The 15020-nt window shown below is 34.1% G+C and overlaps 1 protein-coding gene across 1 annotated transcript; it reads right to left on the reverse strand.

The window, feature by feature from the left end:
• Positions 1 to 339: 339 nt before the first annotated feature.
• Positions 340 to 14093, reverse strand: LOC139747919 (uncharacterized). The gene is made up of 6 exons (XM_071660385.1): positions 13947 to 14093; positions 11950 to 12075; positions 9820 to 9887; positions 8396 to 9148; positions 7196 to 7283; positions 340 to 5383 (listed from the first exon to the last, which is right to left on the reverse strand). The coding sequence occupies exons 1-6, from the start codon at positions 13978 to 13980 to the stop codon at positions 5241 to 5243; spliced, it is 1212 nt and encodes a 403-aa protein (XP_071516486.1). The 5' UTR covers positions 13981 to 14093; the 3' UTR covers positions 340 to 5240.
• Positions 14094 to 15020: the final 927 nt, after the last annotated feature.

Below are 15020 nucleotides of genomic sequence, written 5' to 3' on the forward strand. Positions count from 1 at the left end.
AGCATATTATTATTAGGTGTCTCATTTCTTTCTCTTTTTTGGGTTTCTTTAAAAATTTCAATTTCATTGCACTGCACTCATACCCAGTTCCATATCCAGTTTATTATCGCCCTTAGATACCTTTTAAGTATGTATATTTTGTCAATTTTTTTCTTTATATCCTTGTTGTCTTCCACCTATGTTTTGAATTGGTAGGAAAGCTCTGTATGCATCCTCATTCTATCATGATGTTCAGTGTCCTCAGACTTTTCCTACATGTGAAAATACAAATTTAGTAAGGTTTCATCATTATTGTCAGTGGACAAAAAGGAGTACTGTAAAGTTTTATTGAGGAACTGGTTTTTTTTTTTTTTTTTGCAAAAGAGTATAGCATTTTTCTGCTTCTCCTTGGGATGCAGCCTTAGAACTGCAGGAGCCCAACAAAAGAGATCTTGGAGTTGTACAGTGATCATGATAGTCCTTTACCTAACACACACCTTGACTGAATTTACAAAACAATCCTATAGATTTCACATGCATAACATTTATTTCCCCTTGTTTGAAGTTCCCATCTCTATGTGCATCATTGCTAATATTTGTGTCACCCATCTTACATCATTTTACTCTGTTCACTGCTTCCTTACAGTTGCAGGAATAAACCTCTTGGCAGCTTACCTTAAACTTCTTAATTTTCACTTTTTATAATCTTTTAGTGAATCACATGATGGTGATACTAACCTTAGTCATATACTTTTTCACAGTTTTGCTAGAAGTAGCATAACTCTGGTATTGGTTGATCAAAAGAATTGCCTTGTAGTATTTCCGTTTTGTAGATATTTCATGAAAGTAAGTAAACAGCACTTTTTGTGTTATAATGGCTATGGATGTTGAAATGTGAATTATGCAAAGCAGTGAATTTTTATATCTTTGAATAATGGATGATTATTGTTTTTCATGATTAAAGGATAGAAATTATATTTTTGTCCTTCACTTGTAGCAAAGATTGTAATAAGGACAAAGAAGAAAAATAGTTTCAAAGAACTAATCACTGTATTTGATACATTATTTTTTTAGTTGCTTTTAATTCTACAGGGTTTTTTTTATATATATATCTGTATGTATGATCCAGGTAAAATTATTGTGATATAGGAAGCTCATAAGAGCCCACATCTCAGCAGAAAGTTTGATAACCAAAAAGTGTGTCTAAGTATTAAAATATTACATTATGGTAGATAACTTTTCTGGTCTTGTTCATGTAACAAAACCTGGTGGATAAACTGTTGGTATTAAAAAAGATATTTTGGTATTTCTTCTTGATAAATATCATGAAATATTCCATTTGACAGTAGCTGAATGCTGTGATGTGATGACATGAGAGCTTAACAGATTTCTGATAGGTACTTTTTTGGATGAAGGGATAAATTCTTGATTTATTTTCAGTTCTTTTATGAAATGGGTATGGGGTCTTTAGATCACAATAGATGTGAAGTGTCTATCGACAGTTACAGTCATTGAAATAAGCATTTACTGATAATGCAATGAATATTGGAAAACTTATGGAGGACATAGTGCTGGCTTTTAGAATTCTTATGGTGAAGCCATTGGGGATACAGGCCTCAGATTAAGGCCATGGTCCAAATATGAGCAGTTTACTACATAATGCTGACCTGTTCAGCATATGCCGACCTCCATATGGAAGGTGGTAGATATGAAGAAGTGGTATTCCTGGACTCTGCCTGCATGTGGTAGTACTACAAGCAGGAAGTCACCTCGGAGGCTGTATCGTTGTCAGGAGATGAAAAGAATAGTGTTATCAAGGACCTTCCCACCTCAGATGAGCTCACCTTATCCTGCTGCCATGTGGGGTGCAGCATTAAAGCTGCAAGAGCATCATAAAAGGGTTCCTATGGATGAAGATAATAATATGGTATGAAGGGATCAGTAATGTCTCTGTATGGCCTGGCTTAACAGACATTCTTAGAATTATGGTGCTTCTGGTACTGAAGCAAATGTTCTAAGGATCTTCTCTTTCAATGATAGTGTTACCTGTCTAACTCTTTATTCCACAGTGTTAAGGGAAAGTGATATGTGAACACAAATACTGTGTCTAATCCGATTACTCTTATGATTTTAATATCTGTGATCTGAAAGCACCAACTGCAGCACTTTGGGCATGGAGCTGTTTCCAGAGTCAACACTGAAAGGGCTGTTTCGAAAAGGAGTAAAAATGAGTTGGCACAATCACTAAACTCTTGGTTGCAATGTTTACTCGAGGAAGAGCTTTTGTCTCATGGCTAACTCAGAAACAATCCAACTTTTTGAGGAAGAGGGTAAGTGCAATAACATGCTGCTGCTTGTGCTTATGTTCCCATACTTGACTAAATAAATCTACCTTCCTCAGGGTTTAAATGGGTTACTGATAGGGATAAAGTAGATTAGCAATTATATACACAATGTGTGCACCAAGCACAGTATATATTCTTTAACTGAATGTCAGAATTTGTGTAATAGTAGAAAATAGAATTTTATAACCTCTGAAATGAAGTACTGTTAAAATATCAATGAACATTCTGGCATTTAACCTTTGGTAACTCATTTTAATATGGATATTTCATGATCTAAGTAATCTGTAAATAACTTAAATCATAAACATGATTTTTTCAGGAATATCTTCCACTGCCAGTCTCTTTAATGTTGTAAATATAAGTTCATAAGAGGAGATTTTGCCAACAGGATTGTTGTTGTGATTAATATTTCTATGTACAACTTGGAGAGAGGTATTTATAGTGCTTTCCTTTTGATGCAGAGTGAAGTAATGCACAAGAGTAAATATAACCATCCTTCATTGTACTCTAACAGTATCATTACATCTAAAAAAAATATATAATGATGTTACCCTGTAATTCCTTTTGTAATATATTTTAACCTTTTCCATGAAATAGAAAAAAGTTCAAAAGTCCTACGGTACACTGTCGTCTATATAGTTGGCAGAAATTGCTGTAATATCAGATATTTGCGGACAGAATTTTATAATCCTATACAGTTGGGGAGCTTACCATGTACAGACTTTGTAGTATGACATTTCATTAGTTGTTATTATACAGTAATTTAAATTTTCATATGGTGAGACAGCTTACCATGCGCAGACAAATACTTTTATTGCTAAGAAAATTGTCTTATGCATATATAAGTTTATTGTTTATAGAGGCATTTGCCTGAAATTATTAGTAACATTTTTTTAAAATAGGTCAGCAGAGGGTGACACTGTATGGATAAGTAGTGTAGTTTATACAACTTTTGTTTCCAAGTGAATAGCATATTACCCAGCCTTTTCATCATAGTTTATTTCGCATGGGGTTTTCAGCTAACTGATAAAATGCAGATGATTAGCATTGACCATTTTCTCAAGTTCGTGATATGTAAATTTTAGTCCAGCAGTATTACTACTGATTTCACATCCACATGCATCACATTCTCAGACTGAGGTTATAAAAGTCTTTGTTTCTTGGTTAAATCCCATTATATTTTGTAAGCTTAAGTATTAACAATTTCATAAATAATTTTTTTCATGAAGTACAATGTGTATTATCATAAGCTATTCTAACAATGTACAAATGAATGTGTTTTAGTCTTAGAGAAATCCAGGGATATATCCCATAGTCGTAACTGATCCCTGTCATCAGTGATATTACTGTACAGTCTTTTGACTTCCATCAGTTCTGTTTTTTCCTCATAGGATTTTAGTTTTTTCCCTAAGAATTCTGAGCATGTACTGGATATATTTAATAGGTATAATAAAGATGGTTTTTACCTTCAAGTTGTCCTGTGTATCATCTCATAATTATGTAACTCAACTTAGTTCAGGAAAAATATATGATTTTTTGCATTACGGCAACAATAAGTAATGACAAGATGGATTTAGAGAGGGAAGGGGATGTGTACACCAAATATTACCCTGATATCTCCTGCTTGTTGTAGCAGGGGACTAAGAAGGGCAGAAGCTGGGTGCTTGAAGTCCTCCCCTTGTGTTACTTTCCAAAAAAGGAAATAGAAGAAAGAGCCAGATTGAGGTCTTTTTCATCTGTTCTTGATGCTACCTCACTCAAGCAGGGAAATAGCAAATATGCATTAAAGAAAAGAAAATTGAAGAACACGATAAAGTTCTTGAAAGAAAGGTATATCATAACATTAATAAGAAAGCTCTTTGGAAACTTCTGACTTTAGGGTGTGTATGGAAGGGTTTTTGAATGCTTTTAAAATTGTCGCCTTTTGTGCCTTACCTTTAACAGGCTGGCTCAAGAGATAATTGTACAAAACATAATAGTAGTAATAATCAGTAATCAATTTTTCAGTGTAGGTAAAGTGATTGATAAAACTTTCATGGTGGCATCTCGCTTGACGTGTGTGACTCCCACACTTTTTACTCTGTTCTGAAAGATTTGCAAAACTCCTATAAATTATTAGAGTAAAAGTAGAGGATGAAAATACTTTTAAAGTATTCTTTTTAAGTGTTATATTATTACTGAAATTGCAAGGTTGAACACTTCATATTTTTAAACTTTAAAAATATGAATTTTGAGGATTAGAAGGGAAAACTAAAACACATAATGGTCCATAAACTCATTGGAAAATTAATACGATATTAGTGAGGTTACTCACATTCACTGTAGCACACATAATGTAAGGATACATGATAATGTGGTAGAGGTAATTTACATTGCTTGAGTATCCACCACTTATTCATGATTTAGCTGGTTTGAGAGGGATCATTGCAAATATGTGGAAACATTTTCCCATTGCATATAAAATTACTTTTATTAAAAGAGTATATATAATTGGTGATTAATGTCTCAAAAAAAAGATATATATATATATATATATATATAAAAATATATAAAATGTGGGAAAAGGTGATCAGATATGGAAAAAAAATTGTATATATGTTTGTATATAGTAGTTAAAAAAAAAAAAAAATATAGTAGTTAAACATCTACAAGGCCCCAAAAATATAAAATGTTACTGCAACATTTTGACATCTTCCCAATTTTAAAAGCATAATGTTTAATTTGAATATACTAAGCAATCTGAATGTATGATTAAAATTCCTGTTGAAGACAGATATTAAAGTAACACATCATTTTATTTCTAATGAAAGTACTTTCAGATTTTGAGGAAACTCAAGCCTGTTCTCCAGAGATCAAGTACTGTAGTTCACTTGCATATCACAGCTAAATTACAAAAAAGATGAAAGCAATCACAAACTATTTCTTTGAAGTACGTTTTGTAGCTAGAGCTATATGTTGGTGAATATTTGTCAAGGCTCTCCTGACTGTTTGTTCTGTCACCTCTTCAGAGTCACTCCCTGTTTCATCAGCATTAAACTCTTGGCCACTGGGAGAAGAGACTGGAATAAAGAAGGAAAGTTTAGAGATCTCAATACAATCCCTTAACAATTATAAAACATAAATACAGATGCTCCCTGATATACGTAACTTCCGTTCCGACTGACCGGTCATATTTCGAAATGGATGCAAGTTGGACATATGTCAGCAAGTCATGTAGAATTCATATACCTGTACAGCATTCTTTTATCCTTATCATTTTCTATCATGATTATCTCATTTTTTATTAACCAGCTTTATTATATGATTCAGTAGTTTATTTTTACCTTTTATTTCAGATTCTTCAGTTCACAGATTCATTCATCCAAACTTTCAATGAACTTTTAGGCAGCTCCTTTGTCAGCACTGCTGCTTCACCTGGGACTCGAAAGTTGTGCAAGCTATATCTTCATTTAAATCTATTGAACCAACCATGACTTGCTGTGAAGTTCTTGATGTAATCCTCTCCTGCTTGCTCCTTCAAAGTCTCGAAAAGACTTAAAGCCTTTACAGAAATTGTTAGTAAGCTTAGTGGTACATGTTTTTGAATTTGATCTTCCATCCACAGCATCAATAACTTTTCCATTTCATGGATGGGCCCATGTCGTTGCTTTGTTATTATCGTAGACTTCATACTTGCCGAACCTTTCACTGCTTCAAGTATTTTTTCCTTGTCCTTTACAATTGTGGAGACCATCAAATGGGACAACTGTACCTTTACAATTGTAGAGACCATCAAATGGGACAACTGTACATCACATGCAATTACATAAACTTTTTCCTCCTTAATATTGGGTGATTCCCTTCATTTTCGATTCCAAATCGAGTGTCTACCTCGGCCTCTTGCCAGATCCATCAACATGTAATGGGTTTTTCCTCCAGCTCATCATCTTCTGCGGGATTTAATACAAAAATGGTTTAATCCAGCATGAAAATTTATTAGATTCACTTGAATAACATGCAGTTACTGAATGGTAATTGAGAGAGATGCTGTAATATACACAATGTCAGGATCGTCTGACATTCACTATCATACACAAGTAGTCTCGTTAGCACTGGCAGATGTATGACCAAGAGAAGTTTTTATATTTCATGTATATTTTTATCATTTATTTTTCCTGTCATTTGTATGGAAGGTCCTAAGTAGCATAGGTCATAAGTTGGGGAGTTTCTGTATTTTCTCAATACTTGATTGCTGTTTCCAACATTAGTGAGGAAGCACCAGGAACAGACAAAGAAAGGCAACTTTCATTCGTATCCATTCTCTTACTGTCATATGCAGTGCACTAAAACCACAGCCTCCTATCCAAAACCAGGAACCATAAACCTTTTCATAGCTTCCCCTGGCTGCTTCACATGCTCTGATTCCGTCCATATTTTGTTTTATAACTATTAACCTCGAACCAGTTTCTACAAGAGTTCTGGCATTATCCAGGACCTTTCTAAGGGCTTTTGCAGCCCAAGGCTGCATAGTTCAGGTAGCAATAAGATGTACTAATGAGAAGTACTTTTACAAGACTATACTATCAATGTTACAGCCTTGCCAAAGGTGAATTTTCACTTGCAGTATAATTTTGAGCAGGTGAAGTTCAGTAACACACACACACGTGGAAGGAAAGGCCATTAACTGTTTGGGTAAAAATGGATATTTTTAAAATGGCACAAACTCACACACACAAAATCTTTGGATTTGCAATGACAAGCACTCCAGTAAACCATTAGTTTTCAAGTGTGGAGATGCTCAATGGCACAGCAGTATTTTGAAACATAAAACATAGAATCAACACTGAATACAATACTGTCCTTGATAAGATATAGGAAAATGGAATAATTACCCAAAAGGTTCTCCAGATCCTTTGGCGTCATGTTCTTTAAGCGACCAAGCTCCTGTTGGACTATCACTCCCACATGGTAGCTTTTACCCTGCAAGTAAATTATAAATGTTAATATGAACAAACAAATTACAATACATTCTAAATTAATTCAAATGTTTGAAAAAAATCTAACTTCTGAGACATAGACAGTCATCCAATTTTATTGTTACACAAATAATATTATGGCGTTACTGGACTCTACTTACTTGTGGTTTCACCAAAAGTGAAAATTTATGTTTGGGGAAGACGAATCATTACCAGTTAGTGGAAGTGAGTACAGTCTCATCAAAGAACACAATCCAAAGGAATCTAGCCTTTCCCTATTACTGACTGTATTGCATCCTTGAAGTTGGAGTAACCCCAGCAAAAGGGTCCTGGGGTTCCATAAGAATAGTAAAAACAATAATAAATAATACGATACTGTCCAAGTTGTCCCATACCGTATTCACATGATTGTGTTACAACTGAGGGAGGTCATTCCAAGGAGTAGCAGTTTCCACTTGCTAATGAATAATAAGGATACAGAATTAGAGTTAGAAGTAGACTGCATGCAATTATGACATAATCAGGAGCATGATTTTCATATGTTTGCCATACATTTTCCAAAGATTTCTAGGACGAAATATACTTATCACTTTTTTTACCCTACATATATCTCACAATCACTTTTCAACACTGTGCTTGTTCTCCAGATACACTTACATTTCCTATATGTCATACTATCATATGTCAAAAAGTTTTTGCTTCTTTTTAGACTGTATGTTTAAAGCAAAGTGTTTTTAACTTACATCTCTTCCAGACCTTATTACAGTATTCTTTACTATCAGTGAAAACTATGAAAATATCACCAGTCTCAATACTCGCACCTAACAGTGGCACTGGAGTGCCTCACCATTATGGCAGTTGAGCAGAATAAATCAAAGGATATGTAGTGTACATAAACAATATTTCATCAAGTTGAGTTGTATATATCATTTTAATTAGAAAATACTGTTCTGGTTAAAAGTAATAACAAACTTATCTTTCTAGACGTAGCGCCTTTTAAGAATATTTGAGAATATCCCACACAAAGTGTTCAGTGAATATTTGGATTGTTGTGGTGAAAGGGTTAAAATATTCTATGATCATATTTTATAAAACTTATTGGCATCTCTTTCTCACCTTTGATCCACAAGGAATGAAGTGGGTAATGTTTTCTTTTTCTTCTTTCTCCTTCCGACTTGAAAGTTCATCTCGAAACTTTGATGTTAATGTAGGCTGTGCATACCTCTGACAGGTCACAGGAATTGTTTTTTTGCAATGAGAAGGAGCCCTCCGATTATTTTTTTGTCTCTCATGACTGCTACTATACAGCTGACCACTTGGGACATTTCCATCTTTTCGATGATCTTTGTGTAAGAATCTTAAATCTAAGATACCTCCTTCCTGACTTTTCTGGTGTGACTGCTGGGAATTCTGAGGAGGTTCATCTCGCGACTTATGTTTCCTTCTCCGCAATAACTCATCTGAAGAGCTCTCTGGGGACCTTTTTCTGTTTCTGTTATCTCTTTTCTTTGAAGATCTACTGCCTGCATATTTAAATGCATTCTCTCCTCTTTGGCTGTCAGTTATTCCATGAGAAGGTTCTTGATGTAATCTGTCTAAATTTTTCTTATGTCCTCCACTTTTTCCTGTGCTGAATGAATTTCTTAAAATTTTTTGGGAGGTGTTACTTTTTTCGCATCCACAGTTCTCATAGGATGTACTTTCTTTAGATTCACAACTCTCATGAGATGTGTCACTTCTGGATGATAAACTAACGGCAGGCAAATGCCTGGACACTTTGTGATGTTTTGGTGGTCGGGCTTTTGGAGTGGACTTCTGATTTTTATTTCTCACTGCTTCTTCTCTAAAATGTTGATGACTTCTGGCTTTCTGAAAAGAAGGAATAAGGAATAACAGTTTTATGTAACAAAAATGAGGAGCCACTGACAAGAACTGACTCTTACCAGCTATTACATATGGGATGGCAAATGGGACACACAACAGACTACATTTTTATAGTGACCAACAAGGCAAGGGCAAAACATACCCCAGTCAAGCTCATCTTGGAGTAATAATAATACAAGGCAGACTACTGTGTTAAATGATTACTGTATAGCTGTGTACAATTCAAGGGTTGGCTGTTTTGATGACTTTCTCTTTCCCTGCACTTTGGAACTCTCTTCCCCCTCATGTCTTTCCTAACAACTTTGACCTGACACTTTAAAAGACAGGTTTTCTAGTTCCCCTATCAATCTCTATATTTCAATTAATGCCTGATATGGACTATATTTCAATTAATGTCGTGATATGGACTTTTGTCTGTGACAGGCTTCCAATATAAATAAAGAAAAAAATGTTTTTTACAGTATGTGATGGATTCGTGTCTGTCTGAGCATAGAAGACTGACTGGAGACTTCTATGGAGATGCACACATTCTACTCTGGGTGAGCCACTGTTCCAATTGTTTAATGTGGTCATTGTCTGTGAACAAAAATTGTGTGATGATGTAGAAACTTTTAATGCAGGGTCACTATTTGTACTGAACAGTGCTTGTGACTTACATCTGAAAGTACACTTGGCCTGCGGTTAATTAACACACTAGTCTCCCTTTGTTTCTTCCGACGAGATTCTGAAAAGAAAAAAAGAGTGGTGGGTAACTTTAATACTGATATATCAAACAAAAATGATTAGTGTGGTTGCCATCTTGTTAAATTTTCTTGACAGTATGCTCAAGAAAGGACTTACCCAATATATTACAATCTTGAGTTACATGTACATATAAGGGGGTGGGGGGGATGTTTGCACATTAATCAAATTATGTTCTTTATTAATGATCTACTGTATTCTCTACATCTACATCTTCTCATTTACATCATGCCCTCTTCCAGCATTAAAAGCAATGTGGCACATGTAGAATCTACAACCACACTTCAACTGCCATCTACCTTCATGCCTTGAAGCAATGAAGATTCAACAACCATGTTTATTATTCTTCATTCTTATAAAGTCTGCAAGCTGATTTGTCAACCAAATATTGGGTAAGTGAAGCAGTTGTTATATCCATATACTAACAAAAAAAAAATATTGTAAGGAATGAGAGCTGCTTCTGCTAGAAGAAATGAGAGTAAGTTTGGGAAAAGAAAGAGACAAAACTATGGCTAAGTAATCAATGGTGGTTATGAAGAACAGCATTTTCTGAAGAGTAGTACAGGGTTTCAGGAAGTCCAAAACTACTACATGGATTAGTGTATGAATATGATAAAAGAACAGCATCATTAATATAAGAATAAGTTCAGGGAAATATGTAGGTTTTTCTGCTGAGACTAAAAACCACTCATCTGATTTGGTTAGAAAAGCTCTAGTTGGATGACAAAGCATTCACAATAGTAAGAAAATTATTGTAAAAGAACTAAGTCATCGGTTACAAATTCAAATATGATGAATTCACAAAGCTACTTTCATATCATGAACATTTTCTCCAAAGTTGCCCTAAATGCTATTTGGAATCCAACACATAAATGGTGGCTGGCTCAGCAAAAGCTTCATTCAAAATTAGCAGATTCACCAAATACTTGTCATATTTTTCTGGAAAATAAGAACCGAAACAGTAACAGTTTAAACAATTTCAATGTATGGTAATATTCAAGGCTGCTTAGAAAGGGCTGATGCAAAGGCAAAACCTCTGCAACTAAGGCTGTGCCGTATCAGCTAGTCAGTACATGTTTTTTAGTTGTTTTCAGATGAAAAGTGTTACATTACAATATATTTTATCTTAAATGTGCCTGAATGAAAGTTTTCTCAGAAATATTTAGCAGTTTTGCTGAAACTGATGAATTTCAATGTAAAATAGGATAAAATACATGATGAGAGTAAAAGACTTTACCTTACCTTGCTATAAACAATAGTCTAAACAATAAAGTTTGATTCATTTGACACAATATGTGAGGGTCACGTCTAATGTAACTTCTATACACCATGTGCTCCTAGTGACAAAAGAACAGATGGGTGAAAAAACAAGAACGGCAATGGACAAAGCAATGCTTACATGCTGCTTAGGTGACATAAATGTGAAACAATACATTTATTTGCTTTTACTGCACGAACTAGAACTACCAATGATAGTGTGTTTAAGGCTTTGGAAAAGAAACTTTCCTGTGCCAGCTTGCCAAATAGACTTAAAGAGGTGTGCTGTTATCCTGTGGTTGGCCATGCAAGATCATGTCTTTGTTTAGTAGTCAATAAATAACTGGCTACCATTACTAGTCTTTGGAAAGAGTTTTGCAAGCAACTACACAATAATTTTATGTTTTTTCAATGAAATACTTAATCCAAAATGATGCCTGTAAAAGACATTTGAGCAGAAATTCCCTTTGTTCACCATTTAGCTTTGGAAAAAAGGAAGAATGGGGAAAAACATACAGTATTAAAGAACAAATGAAAGCCAGAAATAATTAGAACTTTATTTCGAACTAATCTCAATCAAAGATTCTATACAAAACCTTTTTAAGATTAGTTATAATTTAAAAACAAAAGCACAATATCCATACATCAGACTAAGCATTTGATTCATTGTTCAGTGTATTAATCAAGGAATATAACTGCAAAGGAAAAATTCCATATTATGGTAATTAATGAAGGGCACAAATCACACATAAACAAAGCTAACTATGGTATAGTTTCATATCACCAACTTGGAATAACTGAGTGAAGAGGTGCTGTATTTGTTCCTGCATCCTTACGCTCTGGTTCTTGTTGTTTAACTTTTTCTTGTAAGGAAGCCAATGCATCTTCTACAAGATCCAATGCAGCATCCATACCTGAAAATATTCAAAAATGGTAATGCATAATAGTATCAGGACTGTAGTGTGAAGTTTTTTTTTTAGATGACATGGTTTCTTCACTGATGAAATCACAAAACTCAGAAATGAACATTTGAAAGTTTCTCATTTCCCTTGCCTTGAAAATCTTTAATAATTAAATAGAATACTGACAAATGATATTTTGTCAATATCCCTGTCCAACATCAGTTCAATAAGGCATATTAAAGCAGCACTAAAAGCTAACATAAGGAAGGTTAAGTAAAGCTTTGTTTCTTATAATGGAAAATTCACAACTACAATTCATAAACTATTCAACAGTTTCTTAAATTTTGAGGCTCACATAGAAACGACTGTTTCAATTGCAAGAAACATCTTGCTTATACTATTCTGTAAACATAAGAACGTATCTGACAGACTAATCTCTAATGATATGACTTTTCTTGTGATGTAACAAGTCAAAGACTACTTACTTAAAATGGGGAGGCATTAAACATTATACTCGAAAACTATGCCAGAAACAGAACTAAGACTTTACGTAATACAGTTTATTCACGATGAAGTGATGGATATATGAGTTCTTTATGATCTGTTTTAACTGGTCTTCACACATAACTTATTAAGCAACTGTACATTTGTTGCATAGTAATTACATATATAGATACTTCACGTTGATTAAATTTGTACCATTAATACCTATAATTCACCTTTGTGTCATCATAAATGGATTGTGGTTACTATGCAGACAAACTATTGAAAACCTGAGTAAAAACAGGTTAAATCAATTTTTTTGGTACTAAATCTGTATAATTCTGCAAATTTATCATTTTAACCCTGTATTTTTCCTTGTTTCCCCTCTTTCATTTTTTATGTATCTCTTATCAGATCATTTTTCCTTGAAGGCACCTAAACAAATTATAATAAGGTGGCAAAATTAAAGTAAATAATAGGTAATTTACCAGTTTATCTATGCATTACCATTAGCTCCGATCTTGTCCTGCAGTGCCAGTGGAAAGAGTAAACAATATCAGTTGCAGAGTAGGGTTTCGAGAATTATATTTCACTGAACGACATCAAATATGGCAACATTAACTCAGGTTAAATTTAGGAAGGAGAAGTTGAGGTTAACTGATGTGGAAGTAGGTGAAACAGTTGTAAAAGATCAACACCACTTATAATAACATCTAGTTGCCAATAAGACAGAAATATCCAGCATTAAATTTGTCTTTTGCTGGTGTTCGCAAAGCTGTTCGATCTGGCACCATGGGTGTGCCTTGTTAATTCTGAGTAGAATATTAAGCATTAACATAAATCTTAACTGCTACAGAGGTTAAGGGTAGTTTTGATAGGTTCTTTTAATTGTTTTACGTATGTATGACCTACATTTACTTAGAAAAACTCCGCATTACTTTGGTACACGTATATCACCTCACTGAGTAATGTTTCATAAAATATAATGCCCAATTTCACGCTCCTCTACTATATTATAATATTATCCAACACTACAATATCATTTTAGAAAAGAAAAACACTCGATATCCAAAGTTAATTGCGACGTGGAGCTGAAAATAGACTTTCATCAATAATTAACCCAACGACATTCCACAGACGTCAAAATTTCGAAGTGAAGAATTAGAATGTTTTGTTACATCAAAATACACTATTTTAATACAGTTTGATGATTACAACACTATATTTTACATATTCATGGATGATAAATGTATTAATAAAGTGTGAGAAGGAAAGTCAAACATTACCAGACCTGTAATGGAAGCCAGACAATGGATGACGTCCACCCCCTTCAACTCTGTACCATAATTCCCACATTTAAGCCTCAAATATTACATGACACTTATACACCACACACTTACCTCTCCTATTTGCATACGGTAGTTGCTTTGCCATCCCTCGTGACCGGAGTAAGACCACAGAAACTCCAAAAGACCTTTGAGTAGGTCCAGCTGAGCCTAACGTCAAACCCGACCAATGTCAACAAAATTTAAAGGCCAGTGTTTACCATCGGCTGCAGGCGAAAATGGCCGATCGTTTACCGATATGCCATTTATATCGCAAGTTCCTTCTAGCTATTTATCTATCTTTATTTAATTGTCTTTTTTTCTATATTGATATCTGTCTGTGGTCATTAAGTCTATAATCAGTATTCATGGTGGTAGATGACGTACATTATAGCTTCTCATCAAGGAATCGTTAATTAGTTTTTTGAATTATCAATTTGATCGTTTATTTCTTAAATTATCAGTTTAATTATTGTATTCTATTGTTCAGCTCCAATAAGAGCAAGTAATAAACCTTCTTGATGGATGGGATACAAGACAGAATTCAGCTAACCAGAATTAAAAGTTTGGCATCTGTAAAAGGACTTGATTTGTTGTTATATATATTTTTCCAAGACTCATATTTTAATAGTTAAAAAAACACTGAAACCATAGCCTTTATATGTCATCTTACGTCATCTGCTAGGAAAGCACTATATAGATAATCCAATCTTTATTAATTAATCATATATGGATATAGAGACGCAATAGTTGTCTTGGCACATGACATTTATCCCTTGCATGCAACTCGTCACAAATTGACTTTCTTAACTGGAAACATACTTAGCTATTAAATGAGTTGCCTTGAACAAATTCTGTACAAAGATCAAGATTAATACGTGTCACAATAGGTATCTACACCTCATATGTTATTTTCTTATATTTTCTCCTTTTATTTCCTTACATTTGCCACTCCGATGGAGTCCATGCCATTTGCATACCAAAACACAATAAATATTACCCCTTCCATTTATGCTGCTTGTGTACTATACACTCAAGACACTACACATGTTGCTGGTGCCTCGTAACATTGCGTGCATGTTACAGGCAACACTCACGACACATTGCATGCAGGATTTTCAGTTTTTGTGGTAGATATATATATATATA

The sequence above is a fragment of the Panulirus ornatus genome, chromosome 71 (genome assembly GCF_036320965.1).
Source record: "Panulirus ornatus isolate Po-2019 chromosome 71, ASM3632096v1, whole genome shotgun sequence".
In the NCBI taxonomy this organism is placed as follows: domain Eukaryota; kingdom Metazoa; phylum Arthropoda; class Malacostraca; order Decapoda; family Palinuridae; genus Panulirus; species Panulirus ornatus.